General features: G+C 40.8%; 1 protein-coding gene across 1 annotated transcript in view; it reads left to right on the forward strand.

Annotated features, from left to right (window-relative positions):
- The first annotated feature begins 352 nt into the window (after window positions 1-352).
- The window catches only part of LOC139468083 (synaptotagmin-15-like), a 115,365-nt gene continuing 96,730 nt past the window's right edge, over window positions 353-18,987 (forward strand). The window contains exon 1 of the mRNA XM_071249797.1: window positions 353-698. Within this exon, the coding sequence (XP_071105898.1) occupies window positions 635-698 (64 nt within the window). The 5' untranslated portion in view covers window positions 353-634. The remainder of the gene's footprint in view (window positions 699-18,987) is intronic.

Below are 18,987 nucleotides of genomic sequence, written 5' to 3' on the forward strand. Positions count from 1 at the left end.
CTCAGCAAGTAAGAATAACTCATCCTTCAAAACAAAAACCAGGAAGTAAAGAAGCCAGATCTCTAGGTTAAGAGAAAAATGACTTTCATTTTGGTCGTTGTTTACACCTAGGACCCAGCAATCAATCGATAACCAAACTGGGAAATCGATACAAGTGACATGACATGTGCCTGTAAATCGTCGAGCAATCATACTCTATAGTGGTTGAGAAAATCAGGACTTTATTTCTTTCCAGCTACTGGGCTTGGCAAGCTGTTGATCGTCCAATAGAGACTGGGGTAATTGACAAGCCTGTGTGAAGAGGCCTGTGCCAGCGGAAGACGCGGATTTGATTGTGCCATAGACCAGTGAAGCTGAGGGACTCCGTCTCCAAACCATCGCTGGTGTAAGAGCTGGTCTATCGCGGACTGTACCGTGCTGTGTTATAATCACGTGTCCGTCTTGGGCTGAGGCAGCGCACCTGGTGGTGCGTTAATGCTTGAGAGGGAACTTTGTGGTGTAGCGGCTTCTCACAGATGGCCAGCATTTAGTCCAAGTGTGGTATTGCGAAACCTTGGATTTACATTCTACTTTCCTAGATGAATCATCGTTGTTGTTAAAGTGTTAAGGCCATTTTCCACCGGAACCATACATTATGCCTGACAAGACAAAACCTATTGAACTTTCTGGAAATCCTCACGTCCACAAGATTGCCACAGGTAAGTGCAGTAAAATGTCGGCATGCACCACCTTTTTGTACCTGTGCTGCTTTTTGATCAAGGACCCATTTCATATTTGATCAAATGACGTTGGTTACCTCAAGTTTATTGTGTCAATTGTTACGTACTTCATAGGGCTGGGACGAGTCCAATTTTCTACCCGGGTACCCACTGCAGGTTTCAAGAGTTGGAAACAAAATGTCTGATTGGGAATTGTTTTATCGCAGCACTGGCCAAAACTATTAAGATACATGTATCAAACGATCAGTACACTGACGTTGACAGAAGCTTTATCTTTACTCAGACATATATAAGTCAAAAGGAATGTGTGCATCGTCAGAAAGAAATGCGAACATTAGAGACTTGTGGTGTGACCACTGAGCTATATTGAGTTTTTGTCATCAAACAATATATCACGTGACTAACCATGGGTCCGGGTAGACCTGTGCGTACCCGGGTCCTACTCGGGACCCACCCGATCCGAGTACCCGAGTTAACCGCCCCAGCCCTAGTAGTTAAATTGTATGTCTGTGTACTATAAAATTGGAAGCCACGATAAGACGAACTTGTGAATGTCTACCTTGGTGGCTTAAAGGTGGTCAGGTTCTGTGACTTGGTTGTCATCGTGTCATCGTGTCATCGTTCCCGGTCGGCGTAGGGGGTTGCTCATAATATGAATCAATGGTTTGTCTGCTCTACACTCGACTATTTACAGGCCGCCTGGATGTGATGCAAATGAGGAAGAGGATTTATGGATGTCAACTACTTTATTATGAAGAGCACAGCGTTTCGGAGTAAATGTACATACTTACTCCTCCATTAGGTCCAACAGGACACCTGTTTGTGTTCCTCCTAATAAATAAGTTGACATTAATAATTTTTCTCCATTATCGTGATACTTAATCGAAAGGTGTGAATTCTTAAAAAAATCACATTATGTAAATAAGTGTTTGCTAGTACAGCTACATGACTGAGATATTACCCATGCGGTTTTAAATTTCAACATCCATGCTTTACTTTTGGAAGTTGACAATTTAGAGAATTTATGAATTGAGTGCCGCCGTGGGGGTGGGGTGGGGGGTGGGGTGGGGGGTGGGGTGGGGTGTTAGAATTGGTTCCCGTCAAACTATGCTTGTTGTAAGAGGCGACTTAATGGATGGGTGGTCATGTTTGGATTATGAGTGTCATCGTTACACGAAGACGTTGGAAGTTGATAATAAAGTTCTTATATATTTAAGTGGTTAAGTACATATTCCATAGTTACGAGGACTGGCTGAACAGTTTGAGTCCAACAGTGATGGACTGCGTTGTCGGAGTTTCCAAATATACATAATCCCCTTTTCTGCAAACGATGCTGGAATGCCTGTTCCCCGGTGGTGTAGAAGGCTTCATCCCAGTGGTGTAGAAGGCTTCATCCCAGTGGTGTAGAAGGCTTCATCCCAGTGGTGTAGAAGGCTTCATCCCGGTGGTGTAGAAGGCTTCATCCCGGTGGTGTAGAAGGCTTCATCCCAGTGGTGTAGAAGGCTTCACCCCAGTGGTGTAGAAGGCCTCATCCCGGTGGTGTAGAAGGCTTCATCCCAGTGGTGTAGAAGGCTTCATCCCAGTGATGTAGAAGACTTCATCCCGGTGGTGTAGAAGGCTTCATCCCAGTGGTGTAGAAGGCTTCATCCCGGTGGTGTAGAAGGCTTCACCCCAGTGGTGTAGAAGGCTTCATCCCAGTGGTGTAGAAGGCTTCATCCCGGTGGTGTAGAAGGCTTCATCCCGGTGGTGTAGAAGGCTTCATCCCAGTGGTGTAGAAGGCTTCATCCCAGTGGTGTAGAAGGCATCATCCCGGTGGTGTAGAAGGCTTCATCCCAGTGGTGTAGAAGGCTTCATCCCAGTGATGTAGAAGACTTCATCCCGGTGGTGTAGAAGGCGGCATCCCAGTGGTGTAGAAGGCTTCATCCCGGTGGTGTAGAAGGCTTCACCCCAGTGGTGTAGAAGGCTTCATCCTGGTGGTGTAGAAGGCTTCATCCCGGTGGTATACTCCACAGCAGTCACGTCACCAGTAGTTGCATAATACTTGACAGACAATTTATTTCTTCAGGTTTGGGAAGAGTTGGGAATCTGACGTTGCCAAATCTGGTGTTCAGTGAGTTCAAAGCACCAGTCATGCGTTGCAGCCTTATGGCTAACATATCTATCGTTCTGTTGCAACAACACCCACCCACGATAGTCACGTAATTGCCAAAGCAGATTAGAATAATACTGACAATTAATGATCTGAACTTTAGGGAGGTGGTTCATCAGAAGTATTCCTTTGGAATCACAGAAAACCGAAGTGACCGAAGACGTTAGATGTTTCCACTGCTTTGACTGATGTTTAGTCTTTGGCTGATAGTGGTGAACCCAAGACTCATCCATAGTAACAAACCGCTCAACAAAACCAGCTGTATCTGCTTCAAAACGACGTACCTCATGAGAGATGATAAACCTGAAGCGTTTCTGACCAGGCTTCACAAGCCTTGGAACCCAGCGTCATGTCATTTCTCAGAATGTTCTCAACTCTCTCACGATATATGTCTACTGTATTGGCTAAGTGACAGGTGGTGAGTCGATCACCAGTAATCATATCGAATATTACATCAACATTTCCTTGTTGCTGGCAGTTGAAGGTCTTCTTGATCCTTGATAATCTTCTGGGCTCCCTCTTCCCCTCGGTTTCTTGTTGAAACCATGTCTGGCTGTTGAGTTACTTGATGACAACGCGATTGTGCATACCCAGTTACTTTGATACCTGCAGAAATATGTTGCCTGGTTGTGTACGACCCGTGAAGGTCCGGGGTAGAATAGGTCTTCAGCAACCCATATTAGGCGACTATGCTTGTCGTAAAAGGCGACTAACGGGATCGGGTGGTCAGGCTCGCTGACATGGTTGATGCATGTCATAGATGCCGATTGCGTGGATCGATGTTCATGATGTCACTCAATTGACTGTCTGGTCCAGACTCGATTATTTACAGAGCGCCGTCAAATAGCAGGAATACAACCAACCAACAAACCTGATTGTGTACAAGGTCCAAATGCAACCTACAGGCATGGAAAGTATTGTACTTCATACATTCAAACTGTCAGTGTGTGCTAAACATCCTTCGTAGTTAGGCTTAGAACTATTCAGCCACCCCTCGTATGTGATTATTTTTTAACGAAATATAACACCTTCTTTGAGTATGTGAGTGTCAAGTATGATAATGCGAACTTATATGACATGATCTAATAATAATAAACATGTTCATTTGTGTAACAGAGTGACATTATTGATCATGGATACATTTTTTCTTTGCCTTAATGTTTATGTAAACGTTTAAAGTTTATGAAAAAGTCAACTTTTTAAGAATCAAAATTTCTATTTCCTTATCGAACATAAACCCCTTATGGTCATCGACATCCACGAAACTCATCGACTCAGTCCTTCAAGCCATTCTGGAGAAGATGAGAATATTGTGTTTGTACATCGACCACAGCAGCTAATCATATATAGTGATCGACTGAATGTTGCTAAACGCCAGAAGCAGCAATATTCTAGCTACATCAGGGCGACCTGTAAATAATCAAGTCGGAACAAGACAAATATGAGTAACGATGTACGCCATCGGGGTACGCTTCACAGAGGTTGACACCAGATACAGTTCTCAGAGGATGACCACCAGCTGCCAATCTCAGAGTGAGGTACCGGGGACCCATTCTGAACCGGAATCACCACAGCACCTGATCATAATTCGTGCCTCAAGTAAATATGAAACTGTTCTTGGTATCTATCCTCAGGAAAAGTGTTCAGATGGCGTATTAGCTTCCGAGCTCAAAAACTATTTCGTTTCTCTTAACATTCTACCTTTTCGACATTGACTAATATCTTCGGTTTTGTCTTCGTAACATTATCCTAGCATTATCTGCGTCTATGACAACGTCACCATCTTGTATACAGCCAGACAGAGCTCTCCAGTTCTTGCTTGAAGACATAGAGCGCTAATGCTAACTGATATCAACAAACAGAATTTGCCATAATAGAATTTATCATGTCTGGAAGGTTTGGGCAGAGGCAATGTAATTTCTCTATTAAACTACTATACTAGCATTACTTGAATTAAGGATTGCCATCTGTTCCAAGTAAATTAGTGTTGTAGTTGACAATCCTGACAAGGGTCTTTCAGCATTATGATATTGTTTTGCATGAATTGAATAGTCAAGTCAAATCTTTATTTCGTATGAAGGCCACTTGTCCATATATATGATATTTTCATGAATATACACAGTTAACTTCAACATATCATCGTAAACCTCCTGCACAAATTCACATAGTTTCGTTTGCAATATTTCATAATTTCCAGATTGTAGCAGATGAAACTTATTCAGGGTTGGATAAGCACATGATAAACATAGGTTGCTGGGGACCTATTACAACAGGAATCCCCGCGGGGTTAATACAATTGGTACTGACAAATCTTGAAAATATATTATCTTTTTGGGATATATAAGATAACGCTAGATTAAACTCTTAACACGTGAGCGACAGATACTAACACGTGATTGTATTGTATTTATACCCGTAATCTCCACGGGATGGGTCGCACATAGTCAATTATGTCATTTTAAGAAATTTTAAGCTTGAATGATCAGCTGATTGTTGACAAATATTTGAGCAGCATTATTATACCACACGCTAATGTGAACTACCAGATGGAATTGAATTGTAGTACGCACAAAATCATGTCCTCTCTAGAGGACGCTTAACGTTCGCCAGATGCTTGTACATGGCAGTGTACAGCTCGATACTTATGTAAACTTCCAGATTGAATGGAATAATTATTGTATTTCGTATTATACCATGTCGTCCTTTGAGGACGCTTAACGTTCGCCAGATACATTGAAGTTTACCGCTTCATATGAATAAGCATGGGTATACATTCTGTATTATCAGATGTTCCATATGCAATGCACAAGAAACACATACCGCTGATTAGAAAGTGATGTTATTATTCAATCACCAGCTTAGAGGAGATCTACTGGACCACAAAAGAAGCGTCACTAACATTCTTGTATCATACCGGCGCCATGCCAAGACTTACGAAGAATCAGAGAAACCAGGCTTAAGGACGACGCCAGGCTGCATGAAGGGTTGCCAATGCTTTTAATGTCCACGTGAGAGACATATAAAGATTACAGCAACGATACCAGGTCACCCACAAACCGCATGGAGTCTTCCTAAAGTCTGGTTTCTCTGATTCTTCGTTTTGGCATTGCGCTGGTATCGATACAAGAAGGTTGGATCCACGTAGTGGGTTGCCGTTTATCAGAAAAGTTACAAGGAAACGCAAGTGAAGTTTAATTTTCATGGAAAGCATTCGGTAGTTTGTACCATGGTCGTTTGTTTAGCTACTTTTAAGCCGTTTGGCGATCTATTATCCTTATTTGTGGTACTTGTTAGTCGTAATCATTAAATTTAGATACAGACTAATGTCAAAAACGAGACACCTTCCCAAAATGCATTGTTCTTCAATGGGAAACATTCATGAAATATTTTCCTAACGTGACATTTCTTTTGCGGGTCAGTTTATATTTCCACGAACAATAACATCGTATACAGATATATGACAGATGTTAATTGACATTTGAAAGTGAAGGTCATAACCATATATAAAAATGGCCTGGTAATCCGATGTGCAGTTACGTACCTTAGCCACCAGGATCCGCTGATCATAGGTTCGAAACACATAGTGATCGTTGGCCTGTCATCACTCTGTTGTGCTCGTAGATTTCACCAGTCTGTTTAACGTCCAGGGCTTGATTCACTTTGGGCTCACCGAGACGGAATGTAAGATGCGTTGCCACTTTTATACAAACACTAGCTGTTGCGAACAGTCAACTGATTTAAGACAATCGGTGCATATTTACGTTATAAGAAATATTAATCAATTTGAACCTTTTCCCTTAAATTGCGTGATAATGCATGATACCAGTATTTCATAAAACAATTTCGTACTTCACTTGTAGTAAATAAACTATAAATTTCTGATAACGCCATTGCCCGTGTCCCTAGCCGTGATGTTACTGTAATCTTTCTAAAAGCAGTGTACAAACCATAGTCACTTCTCTAAAACGTTATTCCCGAAGATGCGAATCGAGACAGCGTGACAATGTCCCTTCCGGTATTCCATAGATATATGTTGTAGCCTATGCGTCTCTTGTAAACTGGACTGAAAAGTAAGCAAAGGAAATGCATCATCCATTTCCTGTCCCGCAGAATAACGGAAGAAAGATGACACATTTACTTCCACCTTTCAATGTTCTATGAATAGAAACCATAAAGATATTTTTAGCAAACACTGAGATTATTTTATTGGTCAATCTATGCAATTATTTCCTGATGAAGTTAGTGGATGCAATTTGGTACGACCACGTCGGATTCCATGAATCTAGTACTCCATTTAACCTCATTTGTAAACACTCGTTGCCTTGCTAATGAAATTACCACACAAATGTGTATTGACAAAGGTGGTGGGCAGCTAGAGAAAAGGAATTTAAGAAGTTTAAGTCTGTTCGGCCACGTGTGGTTAGGGATTGGGAATGTTTGGTGACCCCTGTCTTGAACGTAGGTAAAAAATACCGACACATCAATAATCTAATCATTGGATTATGTACTCGATGGGTATGAAATCATTACCCGGGCTCACATTGTTGTATATATTGAACGAATGTTATTAATATATTTTGGAATGCGTTAATTAAATCCTGTGTACAAGTATACACAATTAGTGAGTGAGTGAGTTGGGTTTAACGGCGCTTTTATCAGGATTGCAGTTATATCGCGGCGTGTCAGCTTAATGTGGGAGGAAAGCCCGAAGTGATGCAGGTCTCAGACGTTTACCACTTCGGTGAAACCCACGAGCATGGAAATGGTGTTGACAATCCTAGAAACATAATCGGGGCGAACCGGGATTCGAACCCACAATTATAGGTGTCTGGCGGTTTAGATAATTAGCTTGATAAAAGAAAATGGTATATAACGGCAGTCTGGAAATAATCGATTCTGGACCAGACAATCCAGTGATGGACATCATGAGCATCAATCCACGGAGTACGATGACACAATCAAACCACCGAGCCTGACCACCCACAGTCTACACCAGCCGAACTATGACATTTAGCAACACTGACGTCATTCATCAAGGATGTGACGGTCGCAAATGAGCAATTGTAAATGTTTATGAAATGTCAAAACAAACAGAACTGCAATATGACTTTCTGTTAACGAACTAGTCAGCCTAGGGCACCCAGAACCTATGATTGAGAGTGCGATTCCCGATTCGTCCCGTTTATGGTTCTAGGTTTGTCATAACCATACCCGTGCTCGTGGGTTTCACGGATTTGGTGAACGTCTGAGACCTGCATCACTTTGGGCCTTTATATAACAAGAATAATGCTCTAATCAGCGTCACTCCAAACTCACTGACTCACTCTTTATTGTGGCACAAACTCGGCACACTTGTAGTAAGATTAAACCGTCCATTAAAACTATGGTCAAGTAACTATGAATTAAAACGGGGTATATTGTTTCATCCATCAATGCTTCTCCTGAAAACGTTTTTTTAGTGGACATGTTGGAGTCGTTGAGAATATATCCCCTTGAAGATCTGGGTTAGCACCTAAGCCTAAGAAGCGATTAACGGGATCGGGTTTGTTGACTTGGTTGATGTATGTCATCGTATCCCAATTGCATAGATCGATGCTCATGATGTCAATCACCGGATTGTTTGATCCAGATGTTACACAACAGACAGAAACAACCATAAACAAAAACAACAAAGATGAGAATATATTGTCAACATCCTTTTAATTGAAAAACTTGAAGACATAACTGAAGACGAACATTGTAAAAACAATGTTTACAGTTACACCCACACAGACCCTACATTAGACCTGTTGTCTAGGTGTTTCAGTAAATGATAGTATTGGTTCGTCGATGTAGCCACGGGATAAGTTCTCGTTACCATAGTGACAGTTTATCCATCACATTGTCTCATAGAATAAAGTGTTACATAAGCAACAGAAGAAATAGAAGCACTGTTATCGATCAAATATCACTTGTCAGGAACGTTTACCCTGTGTGTGTTTAAATTACCCTCGCTGAAAATAAAGTTGATCTTCATAAGGAAACACGTCATGACAATTTATATGGCATCATTGAGCAACATGAGAGAGCAACCATTTGATTCGTGTGTGTGTGTGTGTGTGTCTTAAAATGCCCCTGTTCTACTGAATTGTGTTTCACATCTGCTGCGCATTGCATGATAATATAATGTGTCTTTTTCCTGCAGACAAGTGTCCAAAGAAAACAGTTATTTTTATGCATTTACAAAAATAATAATAGAGCACCTGCTTACGTAAGAACAAATAATTGAACTGCATGCCGTTAAAAACAATGTTGATCACGCATCTAAATCCATTCCCCTCCTCTGAAAATTAAATAGTTGCTCTCTAAATACGTGTTATCTGTTCATTGGCCGCAATGGGCAAAATAGCAGTGAATGTATGCATGGATCAACGACAGCCGGTGAGGACACTAGATGTTCTCTTATTGTGCTGATTTTCATGGCGTATAAAGTGTAAACACATATCAAGCGGATTATGAATTACCAAAATAATTAAGCGAATACTTAATCAATTTCGCTGCAAAACTATCAAGTTTAATTGTCAGAGACAATCATGCCTCGCATGACTTGCACGTGCTCGTGGAATTCTTGTTCCATATTTGGAAATGTTTATTCTATGTCGCCGGACAGGTGCACCTACGAAAGTGGTTTGTCAGTTGTAATTTGTACTATAGTACGCCGGGCTTTTTTTGTTTCCATTTTGACGGTAAATAGGTAAATATGATATCTTACAGCAAACCGTAAATAATACACCACTCAAAATTCAGACACAGAATAGAGAATGTCTGTCCGTTTATAGTGCAACTTGATAATGTCAGCGCTATGTGCTTGTCTATCCATCTGATCGACCGATCAAGCATTCGCAGTGATAATAGTTACGTATAGTCGCTTTTTTGAATATTTTGACTTCTTTACCACCAAACCTGTTTTTTTTTCAGTTAAAAAACTGCAACACGGCTTCCCAAAGCACCTGCACGGTCAAATTTAGTGTGTGACAAAGGTTTAACGCGGTTTTGAAAGTTATATCACGGTGTGTCAGCTGTGTGAGGAAAGGCCACAGTGATGCAGACGTTTACAACGAGCACGGGTATGGTGCTGACAAATCTCGAAACATAATCGGGGGAACCGGGATTCAAACCCACATTTAGCGATAGCGGCTTAGACGACTCGGTTCCCAAACCCTAGTCAAAGACAACCATGTCACCGTCCTGATAATACAGGACGCTTGATCGATGGAAATTATGCACGAGGTACAAATAAAGAAGGTCGCTTGGAACGTTAATGCGATAATGTTTCAATCGACAATGATATAGACATGGGCATCATACAATTTGGTGATTTAATTTGGGTATTGTGATGTAAATTTTACGAGCAATGAACCTCAAGACGCCGTCGACCAATTGCACAGAATTCTATCAAGGACCTTTGTGACCAGACTGACAGCTATTGATGATTTACGTCACCTGCGACCTTAATTAGGGTTGGTTGAAATCTCCAAGATCAATAACAGGTCTGGTGGTACCATGGTTACTTAACCAGTTGACATACCAAACTTTGGTAACGAATTTAATCTAGTTAGTGTTTAAACATGCAATCGGTTCCAATCATGAATTTCCATAATTTGACAATGTCCTTTTCGTAAATAGACTTATTGTCTGATAATATAGTTTTAAGGAAGGTGTAGGTGTGATCTTGTTTTTTATGGATTAAATAATGTCGAATTGGGATCAAATGCTTGCAGTGTGTCAACTTAAATTCAGAAGTAGCTGTGACTAATTCTAAGTATAACGAATAAGATAAATTTGAAAAAAACGTCATTGCAAGATAAACTAGGACATGACGACAGTTTGGCGTATAGATGGAATATTGCTGAGTGCGGCGTTAAACAACAAACACACCGAAACCGAAATCTACTCGTGCTAGTATTAGTCTGGGCCTGCATCACCTTGGACATTTCAACACACCCAGCTGATACGACGTGACATAACTGAAATACTGTTCAAAACGAGTCAAATCTCACTCACTCACCAGCATAACATACCAAATTTGACCAGGATCATAATTACATGTAGAGTCAATAAAGATGAAGCTAAATGCCTAAATGGCAGCTGATTCCTAAGAAGGTGACACTCTTATTATTGCTTTCCAAATGTATCAGGTAAAAGAGAACAGAAAATGTATTTGTTGTTGGTCAGAATCTCTGCCTTCCTTTACTAGTTCAGATAAATATAATAATCTCTGTACCCACACATTGATCTACCCCTGGGCTATAAACATTTTTACAAAGCTTCTGGAGAGTCCAAACAATCCTAGCTATTCGGGTTCAATGCGTTATCAATAATATTACGTCATGCACATTAAGCATTGGACATGCTCACTCGCTTCGTGAACACGTTCTGAGATATTGAATGGTCACTGTATCGTTATCTTAGACGCTGTAGGCCATGCTCACTCAATTCGTGAACACGTGCCGTCATCTGGAATGGTCACTGTGTCGTTATCTTAGACGCTGCAGGCCATGTTCACTCGCTTCGCGAACACGTGCTATCATCTGGAATGGTCACTGTGTCGTTATGTTATTCGCTGTAGGCCATGTTCACTCACTTCGTGAACACGTGCTATCATCTGGAATGGCCACTGCGTCGTTATCTTAGACGCTGTAGGCCTTGCTCACTCGCTTCGTGAACACGTGCTGTCATCTGGAATGGTCAATGTGTCGTTATCCCAGACGCTGTAGACCATGCTCACTTGCTTCGTGAACACGTGCTGTCATCTGGAATGGTCACTGTATCGTTATCTTAAACGCTGTAGGCAATGCTCACTCGCTTCGTGAACACGTGCCGCCATCTGGAATGGTCAATGTGTCGTTATCTTAGACGCTGTAGGCAATGTTCACTCGCTTAATGAACACGTGCCGTCATCTGGAATGGTCACTGTATCGTTATCTTAGACGCTGTAGGCCATGCTCACTCGCTTCGTCAACACGTGCCTTCATCTGGAATGGCCACTGTGTCGTTATCTTAGACGCTGTAGGCCATGTTCACTCGCTTCGTGAACACGTGCCGTCATCTGGAATGGTCAATGCGTCGTTATCTTAGACGCTGTAGGCCATGCTCACTCGCTTAATGAACACATGCCTTCATCTGGAATGGCCACTGTGTCGTTATCTTAGACGCTGTAGGCCATGCTCACTCGCTTCGTGAACACGTGCCGTCATCTGGAATGGCCACTGTTTCGTTAATAAATCTTACTCGCTGAAGCACCTGTTCACCCGTTTCGCGAAAAACCTGTTTTCATAAGTAAGGATAAGATATATGAATCTTTTATGGACACAAACATGAATATAAAAACACAAACATGGATATGTCGTAGTTACTAAAAATACGAAATAAAATAATCAGGTTTCACCATATTGTTGTTTTCCCACTTTCAATGATACACGCGCTTTTAATGAATCAAGCTCTCGCATGCTTGTTTGACACGATCTGTGTCTAATTGTGGTAGTTCGTGGAGGACGTGAACTCTCTCATTACGTGAGCACTTCGTGTTGGTAAACGTCTCATTTTCATCTCTGTAAGACTTCCGAATGGGTACTTTTTTCTACTTTGTCGCCATTAGTCCGGGTCTCAAGCTGTCGAGTGCGTTCACTTGATTGGTTCTTCTTGTTAACAGGGATGCATGTTTAGCACGATCAGTACTGTGAGTTCCCTGAAGATGGCGACGCATCGATGTGAACAAACTTCGCCACTTCATATTTTTTTATGGAGACAGGCAGGCGCTGAAAGGGCGTGAAATTGAGTGAGACGTATATCTGGAACGCTGAACAATTCAATTTTTGATTAGAATTTCCATGAGAATCGATCATTTCTGTTCCGAGTGAGTTATATTCGATGTCGGGGACGAGAATGCTTTGATGGTGGCTGGTATGGATGAGAGCGTCGAAGGAATCCTTAGCGAGGTCAACAAGACGGGCAATATCTACTGCAGTGTAAAGTAAAATCCTAAAAATACAACTCAAAAAGAGTCTCAACACCAAAGCTTGAGGCATAATAAAAAAAAGCGTCAACTAGTTCAGCAACTACGCAATTATAAGTAAGTTGCACAAACAAGGCTATTGGGTTAAGAACCATCGAGTCATGACGCTGTTTACGAAATCTAATTCCAGGGGAAACGTAATACATTGTTGTTTTCACATTTCTAATAACCATATCGTCTCATCCATGTAGTGAGAGTAAAATGCGTTCTAAAATGCACTTTCTATGAAGCGCCATGGGGAGATGCGTTTATGGTTTCATATTTCAGTGACAGTTAACAGACCGCTGTAAAAGGATTGGCGCTTAAAACGTAACCCTACACGGTACAGCAATTTCCTAATACAACATTTCGACCGGTGTGGTTTAAATTGGGGTTTGTCGGTACAAAACAAAGAATCAATACGTTAATCAAAGTTGTCATCTATCGCGTAAGGTTAGTTATGTGATGAGGTAGGGATACTGTTTGGGGTCGCATGTGCTTCTGCGACTGTACATGAGACAAATAGTGACATTGACGGCAGTGGGAATCGAACAAGGTCGTATGTGTGGCGAGTGAACGCACTAACCGCTACGCTTCAAAAACCCTAACCTTTTATAACCAACTAATGACTAATTTCCGCAGACAGAAGTATATATTTGTTTATATGAGTCACCAATCAGAGCAGACACATGTATGTATACTATACAGCATAATTTTACCTGTTCATTATATGACAGTGATTCACAAACATGTGCGTATATAGTCGGAATTCTACAAGGGTACATTTACTTAGTTCACGGATAAGCCTATTCAAAATTTTGCAGTATGAATTTGAAAATTCATGTGGAAAAATGTAAAAGAATACGCGGAAGTAAAATAACCTTTTCATGAAAATGTAACTAATTTCAGTTATAAAAATGAATACATTAAAACTCGCGCATCTGTGCGTCACTAGTTTAAAACTTGAAGGTCAGTTATTTTGATTGCCCCAAACAAATATTGTTCAAATTTCCCGCGTCATTTAAAAACTCCATGCTTGACAACTGACATTGTATTAAAGAGACGAATTCAATGTGTGCCCTATTTTGTGAGTGATGTTTGTGGTGTGTAGTGTAGTGTAGTGTAGTGTAGTGTAGTGTAGTGTAGTGTAGTGTAGTGTAGTGTAGTGTAGTGTAGTGTAGTGTAGTGTAGTGTAGTGTAGTGTGTGGCGTGGCGTGGCGTGGCGTGGCGTCTTGTGGTGTATGTGGAATGGTGTGGCGTGGCGTGGCGTGGCGTGGCGTGGCGTGGTGTGTTTGGTGTGGGGTGTGTGGGGTGGGTTGTTTCTTGGTTGTAAAAACTGAAGACTTTTCCTTATTCACCCCTTTTATTTTCTATAAATGGATTAACAAAGTTCTACCTCCTTACTGTTTGAGAGAAACGTGCCCGAGAAACATTTGTATTTACTTATGCATCAGTACGATTCAAAGGCAGGCGTACATTATCGTGATTACAAACGCATCAAATCCTGGAACGTATGCAATAATCTGAAAATGATTTCCCAATACACTAAGTGACTGACATTAAACTAGTTGCTTAACTTCTGACCACAAGTATACACAGGCCCGCGGGTTGACGTCAAGTTTAGCCAAAGTTCACAAAACAGAGTACACTACAGCTTTAGTCCACATACAGGGAGAACCATTAAAGTATTACTGCAGAAAAAATGCAATTATCACTTGAAGCGATTTCAATCACTCAATCGCTTTTGATGCTGAAATGGCGTTTGATCCTGTGAGCGTTCCTCGTATAGGCTTTCATGTGTGTGTACCGTCCATCAATATCAGAGTTGTACGTATAGGCGACCGTTATGTTGCATTGTGCATCGCGACAGGAGTAGCATAACAGCAATGCCCCATTAATTTGCATGTCGTCTGTAGGGCTGATTTGATAATGTCTTGCCTTCATATCTACAACCTTTGAAGTATCGATATCACTTCCTCCCATTTCAAGGAACTTGCCGTTATATTATTGTACAAAGAGTAAAACTATCGTGTTATATTTGCAATACAAGTGATGGTACCCATGCTGGAGGATTATGTGAGTGGAACATTTTTTTTCTGCCATTGCATCCTTCAAGACAAACATTTTTTTACAATATTATTTTTGATAACACTTTTTTTCATGACATCCAGCAAGTCCAGTGAAAAACAAATTTTTTTTCTTTTTCATAATCTGAGGCTAAGACCCAGCCCTTCAAAAAATATCGACTGGTCGGTTCTGTATAGACAGTAACTCATGAAAATATATAAATAGTTACCAAATTAATGCGAGTGTCGATCCATACCCAGAAATACGGCATGTAATACATGCGAATAGGTCTACCTTGAAGTTGACAGTCGGTACCTCCTTGGTCAGCAAACCACATATTCAAATAAGTTTCAAAACAATGATACCCATATCAAATACATCACCATCGAAAAAACATTTCTTGTTTGTTTCATTTTCAGCCACCATCAATCATGGGTGTATACAGTAAACTACGGTTATAACGAACACGCTTATAACGAAATGACGGATATAACGAACTTACTTTTTGGTCCCGACTACTTGCTGTAGTTATGCTGTATATGTGCATATAAAGAACTACGGTTATAACGAACTAAAATTAGAAATCCCTTTGAGTTCGTTATAACCGTAGTCTACTGTACTTTCTTTGGCTTGCAGTTTCGCTCATTTGTTTTATAAAATGATACATAGTAAGACCTCGTTAATCCGGATGGTACCATTCCCGATGAAATCGTCCGAATTAACTCATGTCCGAATTAATTAATCATGGGATCGTCCTTACATATGTGCCCCTTTGATTACACATAGACGTTCCCAATAATAGTTGGTTGGTTGGTTTGTTGTTTAACGCCGTACTCAGCAATATTCCAGCAATATGACGGCGGTCTGTAAATAATGGAGTCTGGACCAGACCATCCAGTGATTAATATCATGAGCATCCATCCACACAATTGAGACCGATGACATGTATAAACCAAGTCAGCCAGTCTGACCACCCGATCCCGTTAGTCGCCTTTTACGACAAGCACAGTCGCCTTCTTACGGCAAGTATGGGTTGCTGAAGACCTATTCTACCCTGGATCTTCACGGGTCTCCCAATAATAACTGCCTGGGAAGCTGGGATTCTGGATTAACGGTGTCCGCTTATACTATCGACCACTGGTTTGTGGATTATTTACACATAGTGGTCATATATTATTGACTACGGCGTACAACACCGTTGGCTCACTCAGCTGTGTCAATGGTCAACTATTCGTTTGCGAAAACAGGTATTTTCATTGAGCGTGTCTTCTCTAATTTGTTCAATCTCAATTTTTCATTGCGACAGACACTTTTATGTAAGATTATTTGATGTTGTTTAACGCCTGACTCAGCGATATTCCAACTTTATGAGTGCGGCCTGTAAACAATGGAGTCTAGACCAGACAATCCAGTGACAGATATTGTTACCAACGATCCACGCCGTCGGAGTACGATGACACAACCATGTCACCGAGCCTGACCACCCGATCCATTCGGTCGCCTCTTACGATTATGTAAGTCCTCAAGGCATTGACGTCACAGTCTACACCAGCCGAACTATGGCATTTAGCAACACTGACGTCATTCATCAACGATGTGACGGTCGCAAATGAGCAATTGTAAATGTTTATGAAATGTCAAAACAAACAGAACTGCAATATGACTTTCTGTTTACGAACTAGTCAGCCTGTTTAGAGCCTTGGCTGTAACATGAACATATTGATACCTGTTGATGTCCAACTAGCTGTATGTGGCAATAAATAATATCGCCGTGTCAGCTTTAATGGGAATCATGATATAGGTTTACTTAATATAACTTTATATATAACATCAAACAAGAATCCATATAGGGCACGGGTGGCCTAGTCGTCTAAGGGGGCGCAATTCGCTGTGCAGAGTTGCATCTCTTGAACACGATTCGCCACGATTATGTTTCTAGGTTTGTCATCACTAAACTCGTGCTCGTGGGTTTCATTCAAAGGGGTAAACGTCTGAGACCTGCATCACTTCGGGATTTCCTCCCACATTAAGCTGACACACCGTGATGCCATTGGAATATTGTTAAAAGCGGCGTTAAACCCAACTATTTCACTATGACAGCATATTAAAGCGATTTCATTTGTGTATATTGGGAATTGACACATACGGAACTTTTTCAAACTTACATTAAGCATAACATCACATTGTATTTCCAATGTGAGGCACCAGCAGTCTATTGAAACACATTCTTTAAATGCGATATTTTGTCTGCTGTGTTTGGTTTAAGGGTCTTTCACAGGTCTTGAATAAAATCCATGCAATTGGGCAAAGCAATGACCCTAATGTGGTGAATTTGAGATTCGAACTCTCCGTCATCAGATCATTTTCAGCTAAGGGTCGCAACTCTGAATTGGGCGACTCGCGCCATCATTAACTTCACATGATAACAACAGCGCACTTGAACAAGTGTACATGACTTTTTCAGTTACATCACGGCATGACAGCTTAATATCATATACTATGACAGGCCAATGGCATTAAGTCTTTGTCGCTCTCTACTTAACTACCTCCACGAGCATAAAGTTGTTAAACATGGTTCCAAATTAGGGATAATCTGGGATTCGAACTCATGACCTACGAATCGTGGCAATTACACAACTATGATACCCCTATCAAACACATCACCATCGAAAAACCTTTTCTTCTTGGTTTCATTATGAGCCACCATTAAACATGGGTGTATACTTTCTTAGTAGTTGGGTATTTATAATTCGGTAAGCCGCACATTCGTTATTCCGGACGATTTCACGTGAAACTGTACCGTCCGAAATCCACTCTTCACCGAAAACCACAGTGACTATTTATCTTACATGTGTGCGCGGAGGCGCTCTCAAAATGTTCATTCAAATCGAGCGCTGTTCAAAGACAAATGTCGTAAAAAAAACATTGACTCGATCCCATATATCTGGCTTCTCGCCAGGAGAAGCAGTTAAAGATTACAGTGGATATGTATTTGTTTGACTGTACAACCCCTCATAAGTTCTGAAAACTTGATAGATTTCGTGACATAAAAAGGTTTTCATGACACCCAAAATAGATACTATTCCATGACAACTCTTGTCCCAAACAAGGGGAGAGCAGTTCAGCCAATTGAGCAACCACGTACGACATTAAAGCAAATGCAGATCTTAACAAAATAACATAACTTAGATGACTTTGTAGACCTGTGATCTACAACGCGGAAAGAAATGTTTGCAATTTATTCTTTCAGTGAATATATCAATAGCAAAACCGAGGATTTCAAGCAAGATGCGCCTAGGCTCATTACCCAACGGACGCATTGCCGCACCATGGCGATCAATGAGACCGATCTCTCGCGTGATCTTTATTTAGACCATCAATTGCATGTCTCATGGAAATAAATGGCACATATTCAATAGAAAACATGGATTTACTTCAACGTTCATATTGATGATGGTGACGTTTCTCCACCATGTAAATGTCGAGTGCCTGCTCATGGAACTTCAGTTCTTGCTATATTTGCTCAGTGATAATAAATTTTTATCTTTATTTACAGCAGTCAGTGTTGAAGTTTTTTTCGTTTCGATATTGTTCGTGACTTTCATTTTCAATAGTCGCGGAGCTGAATTTCTGAAGAGGCAATGAGATGTGAGGTCGGATTTCCTTGATGAATTTAATCAGTAGTGGATTGATACTTGTCAGACATAAAGGTTGTATGCCAATGATCGAATTAAGTTGAAATCTCGAAGATATTTTCTGTTAAGACCAAAATAGTTTCAATCAATTATTCCTAGTTTTATTTGGCTTTCTCTTGAAACTGTCTAGTTTAATTTTAGATCGTCTACTTTGAGAAGCATAGACGCGTAACATTTAACTTGTGATCAATAACATAATTATATTATTAGTCGTTCGTACAAAAATCACAGAGTTCATAATTGAAATTGCATTTGAAGTTTGAATTATGAACTGCAAAAAAATATTTCCAATTTGGAACATAGATGGATAATTATCAAATATTG

This window comes from Haliotis cracherodii, unplaced genomic scaffold, assembly GCF_022045235.1.
Source record: "Haliotis cracherodii isolate W230 unplaced genomic scaffold, xgHalCrac1.p SCAF_2, whole genome shotgun sequence".
In the NCBI taxonomy this organism is placed as follows: Eukaryota; Metazoa; Mollusca; class Gastropoda; order Lepetellida; family Haliotidae; genus Haliotis; species Haliotis cracherodii.